This window comes from Poecilia latipinna, unplaced genomic scaffold, assembly GCF_001443285.1.
Source record: "Poecilia latipinna isolate Pla-1442-1.1 unplaced genomic scaffold, P_latipinna-1.0 Scaffold4399, whole genome shotgun sequence".
NCBI classification, from domain to species: Eukaryota; Metazoa; Chordata; class Actinopteri; order Cyprinodontiformes; family Poeciliidae; genus Poecilia; species Poecilia latipinna.
In genome coordinates this window covers 1-24,461 of record NW_015117015.1, presented here as the reverse complement: position 1 = coordinate 24,461, position 24,461 = coordinate 1, and the positions used below count along the sequence as shown (strand labels likewise).

At 36.2% G+C, this 24,461-nt stretch overlaps 2 protein-coding genes across 2 annotated transcripts; both read right to left on the bottom strand.

Moving 5' to 3' along the window:
- Window positions 1–1,391: 1,391 nt before the first annotated feature.
- Window positions 1,392–10,581, bottom strand: LOC106942587 (MOB kinase activator 3A). Its single transcript, XM_015025909.1, has 4 exons — window positions 10,347–10,581; window positions 7,646–8,186; window positions 4,299–4,501; window positions 1,392–1,829 (listed from the first exon to the last, which is right to left on the bottom strand). Exons 2-4 carry the CDS (start codon window positions 8,061–8,063, stop codon window positions 1,800–1,802), a joined length of 651 nt encoding a protein of 216 aa, XP_014881395.1. The 5' UTR covers window positions 8,064–8,186; window positions 10,347–10,581; the 3' UTR covers window positions 1,392–1,799.
- A 2,602-nt stretch (window positions 10,582–13,183) lies between these two features.
- On the bottom strand, window positions 13,184–24,120 carry LOC106942586 (tyrosine-protein kinase ZAP-70-like). Its single transcript, XM_015025908.1, has 12 exons — window positions 23,716–24,120; window positions 21,123–21,283; window positions 20,883–21,021; window positions 20,705–20,786; window positions 20,145–20,167; window positions 20,026–20,065; window positions 18,809–19,013; window positions 18,510–18,716; window positions 16,451–16,643; window positions 16,181–16,321; window positions 15,965–16,077; window positions 13,184–14,595 (listed from the first exon to the last, which is right to left on the bottom strand). Exons 1-12 carry the CDS (start codon window positions 24,118–24,120, stop codon window positions 14,478–14,480), a joined length of 1,827 nt encoding a protein of 608 aa, XP_014881394.1. The 3' UTR covers window positions 13,184–14,477.
- Between the last annotated feature and the right edge of the window lie 341 nt (window positions 24,121–24,461).

Sequence of the window (24,461 nt, the reverse complement as noted above, 5' to 3'; positions counted from 1 at the left end):
AGATTTGGCCCCCGGGCCTTAAGTTTGAAAGTTGCGACTTAAATGGTTTAACATTAAAATAAAAATGAGTTATCCTGCTGCTATGCAGCATGTAAACCTAATAATCAATAAGTCAATTAATCGCATGATAAATTAAAACAAACTCAATCATTTTAATTTGTATGATTTAGTATTTTTATTTTTTTTTCTACAGAAAACTGGATGACAGAAGTCTTCAGTCTTGAGTTTTGGTCTCAGCTAGCCCTTTTTCTGAAGGACAATTTTGTTTACAGAACTTTTCCCCTCCATTATAGTTTAGTTGTATTTTGTTGCTAGTTTTTTATTAGTATTAAAACTGTAATATGAAACTTATTTAAAAAAAAAAAAATTTGCATGTTTTTAAACTGTTACTATATCATGACAATATGGTAAAGACAGATAATTTACCAAAAATTGAAATGTGAAACATTGAGCTCCTCTGGCATCTCCCAGCTCCAACTAAAAACAACCAATCAGAGCTGGGAGGCGGGTCTTAGCGCTGTCAATCAAAATCTCATCCTCTTACCCCCTTGCTCTCAGATAGCTTAAATGTTATGAATGCTAAGGCTAGTTAGCATAGCCACACAGATAAACAGTTTTTCTGTAACGACAAATTGTTTCTCTGCCATTAGTACATTTAGCAGCGAGTACATGAGGATGATTAACAACGCTAAGTCCCTCCTCCTGGAACCGATTGGTTGTTTTAGCTCTGGAGCGTTGCATTTCTTCAAATGGCAATAGATGACAGAAGTGGAGATCGATGTTTCCACATTTTATCTCACATTATATGACATGACATGGAGACAGTTTTAAAAAAATACATTCAAAAAACATTTATAAAAGTTACTGCAGCTTTAATTATTTAGTTTTATTAGTTATAGTACTAGTTTGAGTTGTTTTATACTTAAATTTTTAGATGCAGAACACAAAAAGTCAAAGTATTGTGATTATACCTATATAACCGATTTTCAGTTAAATTATTCTGGAACAATCATCTGACTTTGGCACTTTGTCCCAGCTTTTGCTGTCGCCATTTTACGGACAGTTTTAAGTACCGCCGCGAGGAGCATAAAGTGCCATAATTTGCTAACAACTGACGTAAACTGCTTGTGTGGAAAAAGTAAATAAAAAAAATCAATTTCATGTCAGTCTGAAAAAAATAGATTAATAAACAGGAAAATGAGGAGTATTATATCTGTATTTCAGTAAGTTGTATAATCATTTTCCCCATTAATTACTGTTTTTATTTATTTCAGTTAAAGAAAATGTTTTCCCAGTTTCAGGTTTTGCCCTTCAGTCAGTTTTAGTTTAACTATAATAACTTTGCTGGAACCCAGTCAGTGTTGATGTAAACACAAACAAACCACTTCCACTTAAAACAGATTAGAAATCACTTTAATGTAACAACATAGTGATTTTTAAGACTTACAGTCAGAAATAAAAATCTAATTTCAGATCATTTTAAACCGAGAGGAAGGAGATAGCCTGGTGGAACGACTGAAATAAAATAGAAAAACATGAACACAAACATATGCCTCTTAATACTGTGATCTGATAACATGTCTGCAAGAGCTTTTTTTTCTTTTGTTTTTTTTTTCTTTTTTAAAGGAATAGTTTGCCTCACACGAGAACATTCTTGTTGAAAACCTAAAGAATGTGGATAAAATAGATTACAGTACTTAAATATAAAAATAGACTCTGGATTTCTTTGCTCCCATTTCTCTCTCTGATTCAGTCATGGAGATGGACGGATGGACGTGTCCAGCGTGTCCTCAGATCCCTCAGTGGCACATTCGAGCAGTCATCTCTTTCTGTGGAAACAAACAGCGAGTCGATTATTAGAAACGCTAAATATAATCAGTATTAATGGCTGACTCTGAAATAAATTAACTTTTCAATGATTTTCTGATTTATTGAGCTGCACCAGTAAAACAAGTTAATTCCTAATAAAGCTCTAATAGAATAAAAAAAAACTTTAATTTTCAAGGCATAAATTAATTTAAATGTGTGAGTTCAAGAGTATTGCTACATTTTTTCTGAGTACAACTGATTATATTTTATTTTAAAGAAATTGTTCCATTCTGCTGATTTTTTATTCAACTACTGAAACCTATTTCATGCAATAGTAGAAACACATAAAATTACAAATAGACAAATTATTTAATTCCTTTTTTAAATTAGAAAATAAACATTTTATTGGCTAAAATTATAGCATTCCTTTGCTGCAAATGATCAAGTGTACTTAAACGACACATCTGATCTGTTGATTAATAGATGGAGAGCAACAGGAGCTTAATCTGAGATTTATTTATTTTTACAGATCAGATTTATTTATTTTGAAGCAGGTGAATCTAAAAATGTCACTTCAGAAGTTCTGGGTAGAACATTTTTTGTACAGTTTTGGCTTAATTGCTGCTTTAAACATCTCGTTCTTTCATTTCTAGTCAAAAAACAAGATTTTTCTTTATTCTGCAAGTTTGTATCAATCAACAGCTAAAACCAGTTAATGTTGCATGCAAATATTGATAAGAAATTGTGAAAATATTGTAAAGAATTTATGTAATTATTACTTTTAAGGTGCATTTTCCCCTCTAGATTGGTTGAATTAGGTCAGCATGGTGACTCTGTGAGGCTAAAATTAAAATTTTTCTCAACTATTCACTGCAGGAAACATACATGTGTGATTAAACAGATAATATAATTTTTTTTAAAATCATTTTTCATTGTTAATCTTCCAAGGTGGTGAAATAAAGTCCTGATTTTGAAGCAGCCGAGTTTTTCCAGAGCTTGATCACATGAAAAGACGTCGATGGATCAAAAACAGAAAACAGGTTAAAGGTTAAAGCTCTGAGTTTACAGCTCTGTAAACTCAATCTGATCAGGGAGACCTACTTTTCAGATCCGAGAAATGTCAAATCATGTTGCTTTAAATCCATAAACAGTTTCCTCAGAGGGGGGAGGGGCCTTCAGTCTGAGCATGCTCAGTAAGGCTGCAGGAAAACTGCACTGTTTGAGAGAAAACCTTAGTTTAAACCCAAATAAAATGTCCCAACGTTTGTTTTCGCAACATGTATGAAAACGAGTCAGTCTGCAGAGCTGCTGTGTTTACCTTCATGGGTAGAAATTTACATGTTTTTGCTTTTGGCTGCACAGAGCATTTTGCATGATTCAGACTTTCTCATTCAAGCTGAACAGCAGGCAGTTTATTTTTACCATCACTCACTATGACACAACAGGTACATCTCAACAAACCAGCATATTATAAAAAAAGTTGATGAACTTAGTTAAGCCAACTAAGCCTACTATTGATTATTTGAGCAGTACTTGGTTGGCCCTCGTTCCACTCCAGTTCTATCATGGTCATTAATCTATGTATCGGTTCTTTCATCCCCATAAAACTCACCATCAGAAGGAAACGGCTTCACTGGCTTTGGATGCGTTAGGCCAGCAGACGATTTAGCCCCAAATCATCATTCTGAAAGCTCCAGCGAACCTCAAGACAGAGTGTGCCTCTCCACTTTCTCTACGACCTTGATTTCCAAATTAAAAGTCTGATTTGATTGCATCTGAGCAACAGTCTAGTCCTCTTTACCCAGAGTTCAGGACACTTTGACTGTGCTTTTCCCAGGTACTTACAAATCTATGCCTAAAAGTTTTTCCTTCCACTCAACTTTCCAAAAATAGATCTCTCTGAACAGCCAGCTTCTTTAACAATGACTCTTGTTGTTGACAATATTTTCTCTATTTAAATAATAATAGATAATTCAAATTCAATTAAAAATACTTCATTAATCCAAAGGGAAATTAAATACTGAGATAATAGTAATATTATAATATTATATTATATTAGCACATTATTATTAATATATATTGTTAGTATATATTATTATATATATCATGAATATCATATAATTACCTAGATGTACTAAAAGAATCAAATGTTCAGGTATGTTGTGAAATGGTGGTGCTTTTACGCCGTTTCACCGCTAGGGGCGCTAAAGCTTTGATTTTTAATTATTTGTTTTTCCTAAATTCCTTCCACATAATACTTTTACTTTTTTATCTAAGACATACAGATTTTTAAGTTAATGTTAAAATGAAAGTTCCTTTAGAAAATAATCTTGTCTTCATTTGTAAATTTTAATATAATTTAACCAATTAAATCAAATTAAAACAAGGATCTGTAATTATTATTTATTAGGTTGTTTGCTCTCTGATTTGCCCCCATTTGAAGCCTCTCTGGTGTTTAGTTTGCTCAGGTCCAGGTGTGTTTGACTCACCAGGGGTTCCAGTTCTTTGTGGTCCGTCAGGTTGAACTCAGTGACGAAGTAATAGAAATGCTTGTAGCAGGTGTTGACGTGCGCCTCAGCGCCCATCTGGGAGACCCGGTCGAAGTGGTGGATGTAGACGTGGACAAACACCCGGAACAGACGAGACAAAATCTTCTTAGCCACCTGCATGAAGCACTTAGGGAAAGGAGTACCTGGGGGAGCAGCAGAAGGAGAGACTCTCTTTCTTACTGTCTGCACCAAACATAAAACATGTTCACAACAAACTACCTAGTAAAAAGTTACATTTTCTGTTCGTCTGACTGCAGTTTGCTTTGACAAAATTAGCAGGAAGTAGTTCACATCAGCGGTGGTTTCTATTCATAGTGCACTGGGCATGGTGTGACCCATTTTTTTAATCCACTGCCTGGATGTTTCTGTTGTAAAGTCAGCTGCTGAGCCGCAGCAGAGGCCATGCATACATGCAGAGATAATAACGTCCAGACGAGAACGCCACTGCCACGGTTTTACCGAATCCTCAACGTCTGCGATGCGAAACGCAGAAGGTAATCTAATAAATCCAGCCTTGAAATACAAACGCTTCATATTTTGGATTGCACAACTATTTTATTTATTTATTTTTTTCCACAGGTTATTTTTAAAAGTTGCTTTTTGCACCAGAGTTTGGGTTACAGATGATCATTTCAGGTTGAACTTTATTTTGATTTTTATTCAACATTATAAATAGGCCTGTTGCAATAAGCAAAAAAAAAAAAAAAAAAAATCAATTAATTAATTGGATCATGAATTAAACTCAACAATTAGCATGATTTAACTTTTTTCCTCTTTCTACCAAAAACTGGATGAATAAAGTCTTCAGTCTGGTGCTTTAGCCCTTTTGTGAGGGACAATTTTGTTTGCAGAGACTTTATAATTAACTTTATGAAGCATTTTGTTTATTTTCCAGCGTTAAATGTTCATTAGAATTTAAAGTTTATTGATCTTTGTAAACGTAATCTTGCATTATTACGTCATGGTCTCAATTTCTCTGCACAGTAACTGAGTCAGAGTAAAACTAGGCTACAGTAAACAACAAGCAGTGTTTTCTGTTTAAACAACATTAAACCATAACCTCATACTTGGCCATTGCAGCTCTAGGGCTATTAACGACTTTCATGTTGTCTCTACAAACAATCTGCAAATTATCTCATCTCAACCTTCTGCATTTGTAATATCTGAAGCGATTGTTCCTTTTGATTACTCTGTCTTTGACATTGTGTTTAATTTTCCCACTGCGTTACTTGTTTTAGTGTTTCAAGCTTTCTAAATTATATTTTTGCTATTAGAAGCGACTGCGGCAAAAATAATTTTCCTCTTATCTAGGCTACAATCAAAGACACCCTGTAGAAAAACATTTTTATTGACACTAGAAAACCCGTTTGTCTCCATACTTCAGCTCGTTTGGCTTCGTCTCAGGAAGCTTCATGGTGGAAAAAGCGTCAAAAGAAACTGGTGATAAATGTTGACTGTAGAGCTGCAGAGGAGGAAGTGGTTTTCTTTCAACAACTTCAAGTTTAGCGAGAATAAACGGAGAGTTCGGACTGATGGGAACCACAGAAACTCAAAGGCCACACGTGAAGAGCAGGCGCTGCTGATGAGCGGATAAGGACACAATGGGTTGATTTACCCTGCTGAATGAGCTCTATGTTTCATTTTCTGTTGAATATGAGTTTTATGAAACGGTTAACATGAAGGTTTGACTGCAGAAGATCAAAACAACTTTGATTCATCCAGATTTATTCAACTTAACTGAGGATAATGTGAATATCTAAATAAAACCAGTTTACTGTACACAGATTCAGAAATAAGTTAAATAATCGTAATGTTACATTTTCAGTATAGAAACTGATTATTTCTACATCATCAAATTTTTTTTTACTTTTTTTTTTTAGAAATGCATAAATTATTTCATAGGGTTAGGTCACAATGTTGAATCTTAACTCATATTTAATGTGTAAATATTTGCATATAATAATGCAGAATGCATTAAATGCTAATAGTTATTGTTGAGAATAATAAAACTAAAAATGTGCATACATTTTCTAGGAATATTTTATCCATATATTTAATATCAAATATGCATTTTTAAGCAAAATTAATCTTCACTATAAGAACATCAAATTACAGATAGAGGAGTAAAGATGTAATGTCTTTAGTCTTTTATTTACTTTTTATACAAACGGAGAGGCTTTCAGAAACCGAGATTATAGTAATCCTTTGTTATCATGATGATTTAGGAAGCCATTAATGTTAGCTTATTTTGTGTCTGATGTGATGCAGAAGAATTAAAGCTGCAGTATGCAACCTTTAAATAAAATAAATGTAAAGTTTTTCATTGTTTATTTTGTATGAAGCTAAAACTGCCACTTGACTATTTCTGGGTAGAATATATTTACAGACAAAAGGTTTTTTGGCCTTATTACTAACTATTAGCTACTGCCAATAGTAGCTAATAGCTACTGCTAATAGTTAGTAATAACTAATGAGCTAATGTTGCTCTTTCAGCAAATGGCTGTTATTATTATCCGTTTCATAAATATTTTTTTTTTACATACTGCAGCTTGAAAGTGTATGTGCAATTTTAAATTGACATTTATTACCAGTGTTACTGTACTCAACATAGACGATGGTTTATCTGCAAATTTAAAGAAACAATTTACTCAATGTCCCTTATTTTAATACAGCAATTCCTTCAATATTTAACTATAAAACAGGAGAACAGATTAGGTCTGTTGCAAGAAATCAATTAATCACATGATAAATTAAAACAACCTCAATTATTTCAATTTGTATGATTTATCATTTTTTCTCTTTTTTACTACCAAAAACTATATGATAAAAGTTTTCAATCTGATGTTTTGGTCTCAACTAAATCTCTTTTTTTCTTTTTTTTGAAGGACAATTTTGCTTACAACGACTTTATAATTCATTTGATTTGTTGTTTTGTTTACTCAAACATAAGCCTATAAAGAGTGAAATCAGAGAACCTCATCATTTTAAGTGGTATCTTAATTTTTCCAGAGCAGTATATCTTAACGGACCAATGTTATTGTTTTTGTTTCGACACCATTTGATTATTTCAGTTTTTTTGTCTTTGTTCTGAATGTATCCATCTTACCGCACACCTCCTAGTTTTTTATGTTTATTTTATTTCTGTTGAGGTTATTCGTTCTCTTATCCGGTTATTTAGCACTACTTTGTTGGTTTGCGAATATAGAAAAATCAGTGAATAAAATAAAATAAATTAGCGAAACTCAAAAAAAAAAAAAAAAAAAAAAAAAAACTAAACAAAGACTCACCGACGTTGGTGGGGAAGATGTTCTCGTTGTTGATCTGTACCTCGATCCAGTCCATGAGCAGGCTCATGTACTTGGGCGCCGACAGCGCGGTCGGCCTCTTGTACTTGTGCTCGTCCTGCCAGCGGTACTCGTACTTGGGCCCGCCGGACATAACGGGGCAAGTCTGGTCGGTGCAGGAATCGCTGATGGTGCCGTAGATGAGGTTGATGCGGTTGAAGAAGTCGACCACGTGGACGGCCACCCAGTCGTTGAGGTCCTCGCCGTGCGGCAGCTGCACGGCCTGCTTCAGGTCCAGGCCCGCGTTTAGAGACGCCTGCGCCTTCTTGTGCAGCTCGAAGCGCTGCGTGCCGGGCTCGAACTTGCGTTTGGGCCGGAACGTTCTGTCTTTGTTGAAGACTTGCTTCAGGGCCATAGACATGGTCGCCTACGACGGATCCCTCTGGTGAATTATTTACTGTGGAGGAGGACGCAGTCAAAAGGTTGCGCAAACAACCTTTGCAGACCTCAGTGTTTTCAAACCGTTTGGCTTCTGCTTCTTAACCTGCATCCAGAAGAAATAAGAATCAGATTAGACATTAAAGTAGCAAAATATAAGGTTGCAAATGTGGTGCGAGGCCAATTTTTGGAATTCTTTGAGGTTTGCTGCCAATTATTTCACCCCCAAAAAAACTATAAAACTGAATAAAGACTTCAGATTTTTTGATGGGGGTAAATTACAGGAAAGCACACACCGTTGGTTGGTGCATTCATCCATTTAATGATTAAGAGAAAAAAGTAATTTTGTGACAAACGTCAATGGTAGCAGATCAGTGAATTCACATTGCTGAACAGAACTGGGTGTTTTTGATGCCCCAAACCGGCTCATCAACAGAAATAAAACCTAAAGTTCAAACTTCACACACAAATCTGAATATTGGCTTCATTTTAAAGTTGACTGTTTCTGAGGCGACTGTATAAAGCTGCAGACTCTCTAAGGTCCATAGTCCAAACCCGTTCTGTTTCGCACACAAACAAATTAAAAGCTGCTTGAAAACTCATCTGGTTCAAATCTGAGTCAGATCAAACTGCTGTTCTCATTGATTTGGGATTGAATTAACAGACTAAATACACATCAAAATACAAAAACATCCACATTTATTATTTTGAGACTATTTTTTCTTCTTGAAAGGTAATCTATAGTAAGATAATATTCATTTCCAGTAGTCAGAATCAAAAAATTCTACATGATTTCAGTTATTAAACAGTTAAGCATTATTATCCACTTCAGATTTCATCTCAAATATTTTAAAAAGTTTGTACTTTTATACTTACTATTTTTTATTCTCGTCTTTAGTCAATCCTGTTAATGTTTTCAACATTTTTGGGGTAGATGCTGCACAAATCGCAGATCAAAAACAGAAAATAATTCATAGTTTAATATTCTCTATAATATTCTGTCACAGTTTTTAAAACTCTGCATTCATAAATTTGATCTTTTAGTTGATCAATTAACTGAAATATTCTGACAAGTTTCACTAAAGGATTTTTGTTGAACATTTTTATCACGTCTAAATATATCTTTTAATTAAGCATGATTTTGGGTCACAGTTTTTTCCCAGATTTCGCTAAATGACCCCAGAACTATTGTTCATATAGTTTAAAATCAGTTTTCATCAGATGTCAGGAGACATGCCTCAATGACCACAGTTTATTTTTGATTTCAGGAATATTTTCATGCTGTAAAAATTACTATCTTTATAGCAACGTCTCCATGGATCCTGGTGGAGCAAATTCTTTATCACTTTGCACTGAAAAAAAAATCTCAAATATGGATCAGAATCAGGGTTGCTGTTATTTTTTGAGACTTCAAGGTTTGTAGAATACCCACTGAGAAATTAAAATGTGCATATATGGGAAGGGAAGAAAAGGAAAATCCACTTTTTGTGTTTTTAAGAAGCAAAAATAGACATAAACTACTAAAATGACCACTAAAGGGGTTTACAATTCTGAATTATCATGAATATTTGTTATAATGTGTAAAAATATGTTATATTTATGGCATTTTTGTGTCTCCAATGAATACAGGTGGGGCGCAAAAGAAGGAATCCCCCTCCTTCCCTCAAAATGTTAAATGTTTAAAATGAAACCCAACTTTATCGGCTACAAAATAGTGCCACCAATTTTAAATACATTCAAAACAAGTTAAGTAAAGTCAATAATTAAGGTGAAACAGCGTTACTTCTACATTAAAGATGAAACATGGAGTCTGCGTGAGTCATTTCCTACTTCAGAGCCCTGAAAGCTTACGATGCACAACCTTTAAAACGACGGAACCCGCCTTTAGCATCGCAACTTCACACTAGTGCCGTTATTTAGCCCTCTGTCTGAAGAATGAGCACCACCCCCCTCATAACAATGCGGATTTGTGTCGTTTTTAGCTCATTTTCCATTATGAAAGCCCCGGAGATTAAAACAGCGGGGCACATGACGACTGTTGGTGAAGTTTGTTCTAGACGCTGCACAGCGCGCACGGACTTGTTGCTCAAAAAAACAACAACGAAAAATAAAATAATAATAATAACAATAATCATACACAAGAAACCTTATATACCCACAATTACAATTATCAACCAAATCAACCACAAACAACATCAGTTATCTGAGACGGTCTGATCAAACGGTGACGAAACCGCACAGTTGAAAGGCACTTTCCCGAACTTACTTGTTCCGCCTTCCTGTTTCCTTCGGTCTTCTGCCGAAAGATTACACGATAACTCGTCGATAGCTGTACGTCAGTGATATGCGCGACCTACATTATGGGTTCAGGCAGCTAAACATGCTGCAAAGACGGCGATAAATCAATAAATATGCCACTTTAATGAAGAAACTAACGTCTGACTCCTCCCTGAAATGCGAAAAGTATACCACCACAAAGTTAGCGGTAAGGCTAGTGACTTCCGGTTGAGACCTTCAAAATAATCGACTTGAATTTTTCCACTGGATTGTAACGAATTTATAAAAAATATTGTTGCTTGGATACTACATAATGAATCTTACCCAGGTTGTACATACATGAATAAAACTTTGGGAAATTTTTTTTAATGGAATTAGAGATGAATAGAAAGTGTTTCACACATTCTCAGTAGGCAGGCATTTGTACACAGATTACAGATTAGATAAGAGATTAGGGATCTACACATATCTTTTAAGATGTTACAACCAGTCAGTCTACTCTAATAGCTAGCTTGTTGTTTATTTAAAACACACCAGAGAAAACAGAAATGTATATGTAGAAAGGAGTACAATTATATTTTTCTTCTTCTACTGCTTCTTGTTTTTGGGATTTCAAAATGTACCATATGTCTAATCGGTACATATATGTATATAAATATGCAATTTGATTAAATTTAATAATTTACTTTCTCAAAGTAAATTATTATAATCTTTTTTTACTGTGACTAAATCAAGTTGTCAATGTCATTTTATACAGAGAATAAAGCTCATGTAGATTAATTTATATTTGATCTTTTTTTTTAACTACCGAGACATATTATTTGAATCGCTTATTATTTATGTAAAATAACCATAAGCAACTACATCACATATTTTAGGTACAAATCCGTAGTACATAGAACGAGAAAACCTTATTTTGAAAAGCCACATTTCAACTTCCGGTCTTGTTCAGCGTTGCCTGGCAAGACAGAGGCACTTCCTCTGACAGTGTGTTACAGAGCTTGTCAGACTAACCTCATTTATTTCATAACGCAGTCTAAGTAACCCACAGTATATCCTGTTTAAACCACAAATAAATAAACAACTCTAGATAACTTTTTATTGCTCGTAAATCTATTAAAATACTCACAAAACATGCATTTTACATGTAAGGTTCAGGTGATCAAATACAATAGAAAAAAACATCCTTAATGACTTGTTGGTATTTTTACCCATTCATCTGTAGTTGAGGTCGAGTTGCAAAGGTAACTGGTCCAGGACAAAAAAGTTAAAAAGTAGAACTGAAGTCCTGACGTCCTTTATAACTAATTTTTTGGGTAAATGAAGCGTTCCCACTTCATAAATAATAGTTTCTCAAGAAAAGAAACTATTGAAGTTTCCTCCCACTTTCCTGTCAACTTTCAGTTTCAGTTAAATTCAGTTAATCAATAATTAATAATTCATTCACAAAATACATAATTTCCATTCAATCCTACCCACGTTCCTATTGATCCTGGTTACTAAACAGTGCATTAAGTTCAGTTTACTATTCAAATTAGTTCAAAACATTTTCTATCTAATGAAATCAGATTCATTAACTTGCAGTATTCATGGGTGCATAGTGACAGTAAATAATCGTCTGTATTGCGTTGTTGACTTTATAAGGATCCTTCATACTGTAAATGAATGTTGTGGGGACAGTAGAGAGGAAAAACTTCTCTTTAATAGGAAGAAACCTCCAGCAGATCTCAGCTCGAGCGACCAGCTGGAAGTTTGAGAAGACAGAGCAGATGCACAAAAAATAAACACATGAACTAATGTAGGAGAGTTTTATGTCTTAATGAAAAGTAAAACATTAATTCAAAGCACTGTTTCCCTGCAGGAAGAAGGCCCTGGATTTAAATCCCAGTCTGGAGTTTTTCTGTATGGACTGTACAGGTTCTCCCTGTAATTTAACTGAGAAAGTCAGAGTTTTACCTTGCGGCTCACATCTCTTTTCTCCTCGGCAGGCTGGTACAGTATTCACATAATTGCAGATAGTTCCCCACTCTACCTATTTACTTCCCGTTCCATTCAACCCCCACTTATGAACTATGAAGATAATGAGATGGTTGCTGTGCAGGCAAGCAAACCAGACCTGATTCCTCCCTTAGAAGAACTGCTTTTCACAAAATCCCCTCAAAATCCCCTTGGTGGGCCAAAGTTTTAACAATAACAACCATTTATGCCACTGTAATAGCGTCCTTAAATCTTGAAAAACCGAATGCTTCAGTGCCATCCCTCAAATGGTTTTGTTGGAATCCATCTCAAAGTTTAGTTTCAATAATCTTAATTTGGTCATTTCAGAATTCAGAAATATTTTAAAGCAGTCCAAGTTTAATTTACTTTAAAATGCGATAGTTGGGATCAACAAAGCCCGCAACAAAACACTTGTAGTTCCCAGGAGCTACTGTACTGCGCATACAACGGTGAACCCAGCGGACCAAAAGGGCTGAAGCTCCGCTTGCGTTGCTAGGTGATGGGCTGGACTTCCTGGGGTTGCTAGGTAACGGAGCAGTACCCTTCCACTGAGACTCAACATTGAAATATTGGCTTGTTTTCCAGAGATCAAAAAACGTTAGGATCTTGGGTTGTCTTGGTCATTTCATTCTAGTTCCATTATTATTGTGTTTTCCTCATTTTCTTGTTTTGATTACGCCAGCCTTGTTTAGTTCAGTCCTTTCTCAGTGATTCTAGTTTGTTAATCTATTCCTTGTGTTTTGTCAAAGGTTACTCTGAGCTTCACACTGCAGGCCTTAATGCTAAATTCCGATTTTTCTTGTGAAATCTGATTTATATATTTTTTTGCGTGGTCCTTCACAATTCCAAATATATGCGACTTGTATGTAATCTCCCGTGTGAAACGCAAACGACCTAAAAATGTCCCGCATGCGCTGTAGAGGGCGCAATAACGTCACACTTGAACCATAAAAAAAGAAGTGCTCAGTGTTTGTGGGAGTAAACGTGGATGGTATTGAGAATAATTTACGATTTTAAAGTTGTTGTCCAACCGGAGCCAGTTCATTAAAAACTTAATCCTCTTGATCGTCCGCCATGGCTGTTGTTTTTCTTCCCGGTTGCGCGTAACAGGACGCAGAACAGTGACGTTTGTCGAGTATCAATGACGTTCAGGTACAGCTTCAGGTCACATTTGAAAAGATCAGCTACATATCGGATTTAGGACCACATATCTAAGTGGCCTGGGTCTTAAAAGAAATCCGATCTGTAATTTTCAAATTGTCATGAAGAAATCAGATACAGGTGGCATTAAGGCAAAAAGGGTGGGGGGAGGAAATGTGATTTAGGTCTCTTCAGGCTGCAACCCCTCACACCTGCAATCCATTAGCTAATCGTCCCCGGTCTTTTGTTCCAACTTTCACCCTCACAGTATTAAAAACCCTTTTCTATTGGTTGAAGGATAAAGACAATAATTGATGCTGAGTAAATCTTATCCCTAAGAAATAAACAGATGTCTCTTTGTTTCTTTAAGTTTGTAATAGGATGACAAAGTTGTTGTTTTAAAAAAATGTTAATACATTGCACATTCATTCCACACAGCCAAGATGGCTTTAGAATAAAAAATGGATGACAAAAATTGTTACACATTTAAATTTCCATAAACTCTACAAACATATTTTTGTATTTTCTATGGTGCCCATTCCATATATATGAATCACTTAACATAAAATTTGGACTCAAATTATCTATTTTTTGTTAGTTTTGCTTTATTTGGTATAAAGACAGACAAACTGCTTTAAGGTGGAAGTACAGAAAAAAAACAACACTTCATGTGCCATAGAGTCCCATTACAGTCTAGAAATACCAGAACACAGAATTAGTTCTGTCATCAATGCAAAGACACTTAACATTCAGATCATGACAGACACACAAACCTACAGTAACCCTCCTGACACAGCTGAAACACCCAGGAACAATTTACAAATGCACATTTTGTCAATGAGGCCCGTTTAGCTGTATCTGCTCGGCATTCAAAGCTCATCATTATGCGCCGCTCATGAAATGCCCTTTGTTTTGGTAGTTTAACGCTTGGTTGAAAGGACGCTTTGTGCAGCAGTGGGACAGAATGCGCCTGTCTTCCTGTCTACTTGCTAGGCATGGCAGCAGCTTCGGCTCCATCAGGCTTGGCCTTGCTGGATATGGAGTAATGATAAGTCCTCATGGACTCCTCGACCTTCTTGAAGTCGGGGCGATCCTCGTGGCTGGAAAGAGAGAGAGAGGGAAGAATGTGAGAGATCTTGGTTTAGAATGCTAAAAGTGATAAATAAAACCTTAGTTATTATCAATCTGATAATACAAGGCTCATACAGCAGCATTTATGTCACCTCAGACTATTATTTGCTGCATGTTTGAAAACAAACCTGACTCAATCTTTGGAACTTCGCAGCAATCAAATAAAAATGATGCAAACTATAAATGTTGTCTACACTTTCTTTTTATTTGGACTTTTTCTTGTTTCTACTTATCTAAGGATGGAATAAAGTCCTCATTTGTTTCTTTATTTTGTAGATTTTTAGATTTAGATGTAAACATATTCAGACCCATTGCACTTTTCTATAACTGATCATAATATAAAGTTGCTGTTTAGTGTATTTTCTTGAGGTTTACGTGACACATGCATCCCTGCCACTCCAGTCTCAAATCTTCTATAGGCTGAAACAAGTTTTCTAGGATGTATTTATCTCCTACTTTCCCATCAACTCTAACCTGAGGGCGCTCCAGTTGATTTTTTTCCAACTGGAAAGTCAGAATTTCCCAGTTCCAAGTACAACTGGAATGCAGCATGAATTACTGAGGTAATTGGTTGCACTGAGTTTAGTTTATGCCAAAATGAAAGGGACTGAAAACTAATCCACTCCATATGATTTTATTTGTAAAAATCCGTTAAATTTTTTCCCCTCTTTTTCACAACTTTTGGTCTGTCTCATAAAATTCAGATAAAATGCACTAAACCACTGATGCCCAAACTTTTTGGAATGGAAGGAAAAAATGTCAAGTTGCAACTATTTTTAGTGCTTTAATTATAATTGCAAAAACTTTTATATTTTTATTTTTACTTGATCAATAAACTAAATACACAACATTTTAATGAAATAAGCAATCAGTTCTTTGTAGATTTAAAATAAAAAAGGGTCTTGCAGGTTTGCCAGATTAAGACAAAAAACAGAAAATCATATACTAAACTTTTCATCTTTTTCTGGATTGTTTTGTCTCTTTTTAACAACAAGAAAAGTTTATGGCTCACTCTTTTTTCCCCAAGTTTGCTAAATGGGCCTTCCCAAGTCTGCCTTTTATTAAAAACCACTGGATGTTTTTGATCAATATTACTAATAAGTTAAATAAAAAGCAAAACCCTGGATGAATACTTTGTATTACACATTACATTTTCCATTTGAAGATTTTAAAATGTAGATCTACATCAACTTGCTGAAGCAACAAACCAATTTTAGGATATTCTTGAAATGTGATCACGGGTTCTTTGGACACCCCTGCACTAAACATTTAATGGGTGTAAATACATTGCGAGGCTCTGTATGTCAACTGCGAGGTGAATGAGATTTGGTTTCTTACGAATGTGTCCAGCACTCTCTCATCAGTGTGTACATCCTCTCTGGACACGCTGGCGGACGCTCCATACGGCCCCCGTTGTTAATGAAAGCCGTGACCTCCTGACCTTTCATTTTCTGGAGAAAAGTCAGAGAGGTAGAAGTTGTAGCATGACGCTTAAGAGTTCTTCAGATCCTGGTGAGAATCTTTCATAAATTCACTCTTGCAGATTGCTGTTACCTTGTAGGGTTTTCCTCCGTAGGAGAAGGCCTCCCACATGGTGACGCCAAAGCTCCACACGTCACTTTTACTGGAGAATTTGTGGAAGTTTATACATTCTGGAGCGTACCACTTCAGTGGCCATTTACCTGCTGTACGAGCCTGGAAACATCATTAATTGATGGTAAGCAAACACAACAATTTTACTTTTAAAGACTTCTTATTCCATTTAGTAATGAATAGTAGGCCGTGATTATTGTCTCTCATCCTTAAAGAAATGTGGCTGCGTACTTTGTAGTAGTTGTCATCTGCTCCCAGTGCCTTGGAAAGCCCAAAGTCACTGATTTTGGCGAACTGCTGGTTGACCAGCAGGACGTTGCGAGCTGCCAGATCTCTGTGCACAAAGTTCTTGTCCTCCAAATACTTCATCCCCATCGATACCTGGTGCATCAGGTTGACGATGTCCTCCACAGACACAGTTTCCCTGAGACGGATACGAACAAGGAGAGTCTGAGCAATAATGATAGTCTGTCTTGAATGGAGGAATTGTGATTTGATGCTTTTATTTTCTGTTTATCTTGGTTTGGTTTTGTTATATTGAAGTATTTTTTTAAATATTGCTCAGTTTGATGGCTTGGACTTGTTGTTCCTGCTGTTGGCACTAGATGTCCTCAGGTTCCTTCATGTGTTCCAGCTCTTTGTTCATCTTTTGTTTCATATTTCTAATCCACTAACTTCTGCTGATCTTCCCAGTATATTTGCTCATTCTCCAGTATTTTTACTTCTCAGATCCTCTGCTTACTTAATGTGTAAATTGTTTTTTACTTAATCTTTGGTTAATTTGAAAAGAATCTTGTCTTGTATCTGAAATTAGCCTCCTACAAATGCTCATTTGAGTACTTACCCTGACATAAGACAAAATTATTTATATAGTACATTAAAAAACAAGGTAATTCAAAGTGTTTTACATCATAAAAACATTATAGTCACCAATTCTGAAACAAATAATAAACAGTACATGATGGAATTCGTAAATCCCATCATCAAGCAAATATGCATCAAACATATTGATCGATGTTTCACTTATAGCTAAAGGAAAGAAATCCTAAACAGGTGGGTTTTAAGTCTAGATTTAAAGGAAGTTAGTGTTTCAGCTGTTTTGCAGTTTTCTGGAAGTTTATTCCAGATTTGTGGTTCATAGAAGCTGAATGCTACTTCTTCTAGCTAGTTTGGTTCTGGTTCTGGTGATGCAGAGTAGAACCAGAACCAGAAGATCTGAGAGGTTCTGGACGGTTGATGCAACAGCAGCAGATCTTTAATGTATTGTGGTGCTAAGCTGTTCAGTGATTTATAAACTAACAACAGTAAAGTCTATTCTCTGAGCTATAGGGAGCCAATGGAAGAACTTTAGAACTGGTGTTATGTGCTCTATTTCTAGTCAGAATGCCAGCAGCAGCGTTCTGGATCAGCAGACCTGTGAAGGTACTGTTGCAGTAATCAATGCGACTAAAGATAAATGCAAGGATGAGTATCTCTAGATCTCGCTGAGACATAAATCCTCTAATCCTGGAGATGTTCTTCAGGTGGTAGAAGGCTGATTTTGTGACTGTCTTTATGTGGCGCTGAATGTTCAGGTCAGAGTCCATCACTACTCCCAGGTTTCGGGCCTGATCGTTAGGTTTTAGTTGTAATAACTGAAGCTGTGCATTGATTCTAGTTCGCTCCTCTTTAGGTCCAAAGATAATAACTTCAGTTTTGTTTCTGTTTAGCCGGAGAAAGTTTTGGCACATCCACACATTTATCTGTTCTGAGCATCTGTTCAGTGATTGGATGGGTTCTGAGTCACCTGGTGACATCGTAATGTAGAGCTTTGAATCATCTGCACAGTTAATCTTATTTATTGTTATAACCTGAGGGAGAATGTAGATATCAAATGGTACGGATCCCAGGATTGAACCTATTGGTACCCGACATATGACTTCTGTTTGTATTGATGTACAAATATATTTTTTAATTGACTGGTTGCCAACTGCAGTCCTCGAGATTTTACTCTCCTGCAGGTTTTATATGTCTCTCTGCTCAATCAGATCATTGAATTACCTCTTCAGCATCCCATTAATTTTATTAAAAGGTATGAGTTATGAGTTATTCATATGATTCAGGTGTGTTAGAGCAGCAATGCATCTAAAATCAGTTTTAATTTCACACAAAGAGACACAGAAGTCACATTTAAATTAATGTTCTTTCCCCATTGTGTTTTATAAACACTGCAGGAAGTTAATGTATTGATTTGTTTCCATTCAAATAGTTTTAAAGACATTTATTTATTTTCTCCCCTCTGCATACTCACTTTTTGGTGGAGAGGAACTTGTTGAGCGGACCGGCTGCCGCCATCTCCATGACGAGCATCAGGTGCTCGGCATTGCAAAGGCCCAGCATGCGGACGATGAACGGGTTGTCCAGCTGGTGCATGATCTCTGCCTCCCTCATCATCTCGTCCTTCACCAGCTTTTCATTTTCACTCTTCAGCACCTTGATGGCCACGTCTACCTGGCCTCTGTGGTTACAGAGTTAAATATTGTCGTTAAGCAGTCATAAATCGTGTGGAATATTGTTGCTGGTTTTGTAAAAAAATAGTGTTAATCTCACGATTCTGTCCTGAGGACGCCCTTCTTGACGCAGCCGAAGTTTCCAGAGCCGAGCTCCACCTCGTCCATGATCAGCTGGTCCCGCTGGATGTTGAATTTCTTGATCTCATTCGGGTTGTGATATGGGTTAAATCCATCACAATCCATGGGCAGAAGGTCGCGCTCTTTAGGCACAGAAGTAACTTTCTTTGAGGCCAGCGCAGCAGCTGATAGAGGAATGAGACATGTTCAGTGTGTTTATAAAAATAAGCTCCACGTCCAAATAGTAGTATTGTTTTCATGCATAAAAGTATACTGGGAACAGAGTATGTTCTATTTAAGCAAAACTAAATAAAGGGTATTAAAGGGTCAGTATTATGTGTTTTCTGGGTATATATTGCCACTTTATAGCTGTTAACAGCCCCTGACATCTAGAAGGGGCTGTTCTAGCACCTCTGCTGATTGGCTGCAGAAAAGCACCAACACCATTGGACCAGCAGATGATGACCCAGTCAATCAGACTGATGAGGCCCACCTGCACCCTATAAAAGGCGACTGGAAGGCTTTGTTCAGGTGTCTCCCAGCTTTGCTGTTTGTGGCTGATGACTGGTTTGGGCAGCTTTGAAGTACTTTGTTCTGCTGACCCATTTTTGCTCTGCTTAGCAGTTTTAACTCTGATCTTGACTGACTTTAAAGCAATCTAGAAACTTGTGTTTGGTGCTTCCTTAGTATTCCTTTAGTGTTTTTCTTTTGGGTTGTTTTAAATTTAGCTTAGGCTAACTTGTTTGGTTATTGTTGTTTAATTGGTGGAGGTTCACTTAACCCTCTTTAGTTTGTTAGTCTTCTTTTGAGTGAGTTAGGTTGTATTGTGTTTTGTTTGTGAAACTATCCTTTTTGTAATAAATAATTTTAAATTTCACTTCTTTCTCTGGACACTTCTCTGAACCCCTAGACAATAGGGTTTTAACAATAACACAGTCAAGTAACTGTTATCTTCAGTTGTTACAAAATTATAAATAAAATGTGATATGCAGAAAGATTAAATAAATCTTGAAATAAACAAATTAAAATATGATTGACAATAGCAATATTTTTGTTTTTATTTCATGGGAATATTTATGAATAACAAAATTTATTTTGTTCATAAAATAATTGAGCAGATTCACTCAATTTTGATGAAACTGCTCTCCATAGTTTGGTAATAAAAGTGCTGCGTTACAATGTAAATAAATAACTGACCTCCTGGCGGTGGTGTGTATGCATTCGGTCGAGGTCGCCTCTGAAAGGAAAACATCCAGATAAATCTCATGGGTTGAAAAAAGAGCTGAATTTTAACAGAGATGGATGTGAATACTTACTTCTGAAGGAACACTGGGTTTCTCTGAAACATTGAAAGAGACACAAATAAAAAAAGTATCCATGCCTTTTGAACCTTTTCACATTTTGTCACACTACAACCACAAACTCTAGTGTATCTTATTGAAATTTTATGGGATAATCTGGCACAAAAACATGGCATAAATGTGAATTAAAAGGAAAATTGTGCATAGTTTTCAAACCTTTTTATAACTAAAAAGTGTGGTGCAAGTTTGCATTATAAACTTAAACCACTGAAGAGGAAAGCTATTGTTAAAAGAATGACACGAGCCATGCAGGAGACAACCAAACAAAAAAAAAAAACATTGTGGTCATAGGAGCCTGACCTTAAAACTTATGCCTTTATTTAAAATACTATCTATGTGTGATGGAAATATAATTCTCCATTTATCCTAAAACACAGATCCTCTTTTTGTCTCAGTTAAAATCCCAATAAAATAAATTTAAGTTGGAGGTTGCACTATGACAAAATGTGGAAAATTCTAAGGGATATGAATACTTTTGCTATTTATAACTGAACAAGTACAACATGTTTTATTACGTTCTACAGTTTTGCCGTTGACGCAGGCCTCCCCGAGGACAGTTACCAGACCATCAGGCTTCATCTTGAGATACTCGACCAGCTGAACAGGCAGAGGAAGTTACAGTCATTTAAAGGTCTTGAGCTGCTGCAGAAATAAAGGTAAAAATAATAAAAGAAAAGAAAATGGAGGCTCTACCTGCCACAGTGTGTCAAACTTTGTTCCCTCCGGCATAGCCAGCTTCCCTGATTTGTCCTGCTGGATCTGATAGTGGTAAGCCGTTTTCCCGTACATCATAGAGAGCGCAAACGAATTAGCCTCGTCTCTGTCTCTGACACTAACATACACAAAAAAAATAATAATTTGCATAAAGATCTCAGATGTTGATAGCTCAAAACATCAAGTGGCAACACAGAGAGGCAGAGCTGTGAGGCTTACAGAAACTTGCCGTCTGGCTGTGCTCCAGAGTAAAGCCTCCTCTCCCCTTCGAGTCGAGTGATTTTTCCGTGATACCAGGGCATCTGTTCATGGGCGGTGGTGGCGATCAGCTTCTCAAGCTGAGGAGCCTGACTGATGACGGCCTGCTCCATGGCTTCTCCCTGAACAAACGCAGCAGAAATGTTAAAAGTGGTCCTCAACGTTTACACCCGCATGTGAAAATGGCTGCAAACAGATGTGCAATTGTAAAACTGTACATCTTTGAAAAGTAGACGTGGAGCTTCCTGCACAATCAGCAAGAATGCAGCAAGTGATTTCTGAACAATAAAACACTAGTCTTTTCCAGCAGCCATTGTACAGCCAGCTGACCAAAACGTGCTGGAGTTTGGATTTTGGGTTGCTAGGTGATAGGCAGAGCTTCATATGGGTTGCTAGATAACGTAGAATGTCATGTACAAAAATGTGCAAAATGTGGATTTTGCATAATAGGTTGCCTTTAAGTACTCATGTACGGATAATCATTGATTATCATATTTTTATTTTATTTATATTATTGAAGCAACTGGAAAGCTGGGTAGGACTGTCTTGTCCAGAACTTAACTGGTTTGAATCTTGCGTAAAAAAACAGGGACTTCTTTGTGTTAGTAGGTAATTTCTTATCAAAACGGACAGAAGTCACATGTGGGGTTCCACAAGGTTCAACCCTGGGACACCCCCAGTTTAATATCTACATGCTCCCATTAGCTCAATTTATAACAACAAATAAGATTAGTTAATATAACTCTTCAAATTGTTATTATTCCGAGTCACTAACCAGAAACTAAACTGAAGTTATTATCTTTGGACCTAAAGAGAAATTATCTAGAAACGACGCACAGCTTCAATTATTTCAGCTAGAAACCAGCGATCAGGCCTGAAATTCGGGTAAAGTGATGAACTCTGACCTGAACCTTCAGAGTCGCATAAAGACAGTTACAAAGTTGGCCTTCTATCACTCGAACATTTCCAGGAATAGGAATATTTTTGATAACCCCATCTGATCTAAAATGGTGAATCTGATTTATTATCTGACAATGAGAAAAAATGATTGTCTTTTTAGTGAACATCCAGTTTTAGCTGTATGTGTACAAATAATGTGAGAAGGAGCGACTCAAATCCCTGATGTGCAACGTTTTGGTGCAATAATATTTAAGTGAAATTGTCATTAACATTGTGATTTTTCTCAACCTGATCAAGGGTAACACTTCTGCAAAGTGTTTCTCTTGGAGATTTAATTTGCCTGATCTGCCAGTGTTTTTTCCCACATTAAAAACCAAAATGTCTTACTCTAATTCTAACCCTCAGCTGGCAGAATATTTCACTTCGCACTTTCTCATGTACTTGTTATAAGTCATACATGTTCCATTTTTGTTCTTTTAAGTAAATGTAAAGTTTCAAATTGTCTAAATTTCTTGGTGAGTTTAATCAGCTGCAGATGAATTCAGTGTAGATCTTTTAAGGTGCTGTACACTGCAAAACCACAAAATCTTACCAAGCATTTTTGGTCTAGTCTCTACTGCAAATATCTTATTACAGGTTGTTTAACATTGATGAAGAAGTATTAGTACTGGCAGATTATTTCACATATAACATTGAAAAAATGCCTTGTAATAAGTAAAATAATATGCCAATGGAACAAGTATTTTTTAGTCACTATTAAGGAATTATTGAGTTAAAGCAAGCTTCTTTATCTTGCTGAAAAGCTACTTATAAGTTAGTTTTGTTTCATTTCTAGTGTACTAAGATATTGGCAATAGAAACGAGACCAAAATCAGTTGGTGAGATCTTGTGTTTTTGCAGTGTATTAATAGATTTGTCTTAATTTACTGGATTAGAAAGTAAATGAAAATATTTTTGCTTCACATTAAATTAGGCATCCTTAAACCAGAAGTGAGTAAAGTACCCAAAAACTGTACTCTATTAAGAGTAGCACTACTTCAACACATTTTTAGTTAAGTGAAAGGAAAAAAGTAGCCATCCAAGAAATTACTCAAGTAAGAGTGAAAAAAATACTTGGTAAGAAGTCTACTCAAGTACAAATGATCATTTTTTTAATATTTAAAAGTTACAAAATCAGGCAGATCAAAATATAAACTTCAGTGGAAATTTTGGTATTTTAAGGACGAAAATGACAATAATTCATGTAAGTCACAAAAATAAGAAAATCAGACAAAATAAAAAAAATTCCAAATCAGTTTCTTTCAATAAAAAACTTATGAAACAAAACCTGCAGGTGTGTCTGGATTTTTTGTTAAAACGTTTTTGTTTTTCATTCAGTGGGTAGAAAATCCATGAATTTCAGTCAAGAGTAGAGATACTTCATAGTAAAATTACTCAAGTAGAAGTACAAACTACAGGGTAATAAAAATACTCCTAAAAGTACATTTTTTTTTCGAAAAGTTTCTCAAGTAAAAGTAATTGAGTAAATGTAACTAGTTAGTACCCAACTCTTCCTTAAACTCAGTCCTAAGAACTGCAGTGTAGTAAAATTAAACCCCCTTAAAAACAAGGAATTTGCACGTCTTAAACAGAATGAATGAATTTCATGCCTCACCTCCAGGTTCCAGGTCTGCTTGACGTACTCCCTCAGCATGTTCTCCCTCATTTTGTCGAAAACGCCGATCTTTACGGGCATCTCTGGAGGACGCAGACATGGCTTCTTCAGGAGACACACCAGCCCATCGGGGTCCTTGCTGTAAAACTCGCAGAGCTCCCCGGGGCCGCAGTGAGGCTTCCCTCCGGAGATGCAGTAAGTCCCATTCATTTGTTTCTCTATGGTGTAGTGGTGAAACTCCAGGTTCCAGACCACAGACAGGACGTAGCCTCCGAGGCTGCGGAGGCACTGTCTCAGCAGGAAGAGGCCGTCCGACATGCCGGCCAGCTTCAGGTGCTGCTCGGCGTCCGAGCGACTGATGCTGCCGTAGAAGAAGGGCAGCTCGACCGCGGGGTCGACCGACATGTTGAGGCCTGGGAGGAGTCAATCTGAACCTGCTCTTGAAGTTCTGGACGAATATTGGCAAAGAAAACTGGATAGAAAGAAGAAAAGAAAATGTAATTTTGGAATTTAAATTCACTTTGTGTCACTTCTTATCTTCCTCTATCAGCCCTACTCATCCGTCTAAGTTCATTTACAAAACGAAAAAAAGAACCAGACGTGGACAGAATCCTCAAAAGTTGTACTCAAGTAAGAGTAGCACTACTTCAACATAATTTTACCAAGTCATTTTGGTCTAGTTTATAGTGCAAATATAACAAAACTAACTTACAAGTAACTTTACAGCAAGAAATAGCAGCTTGTTA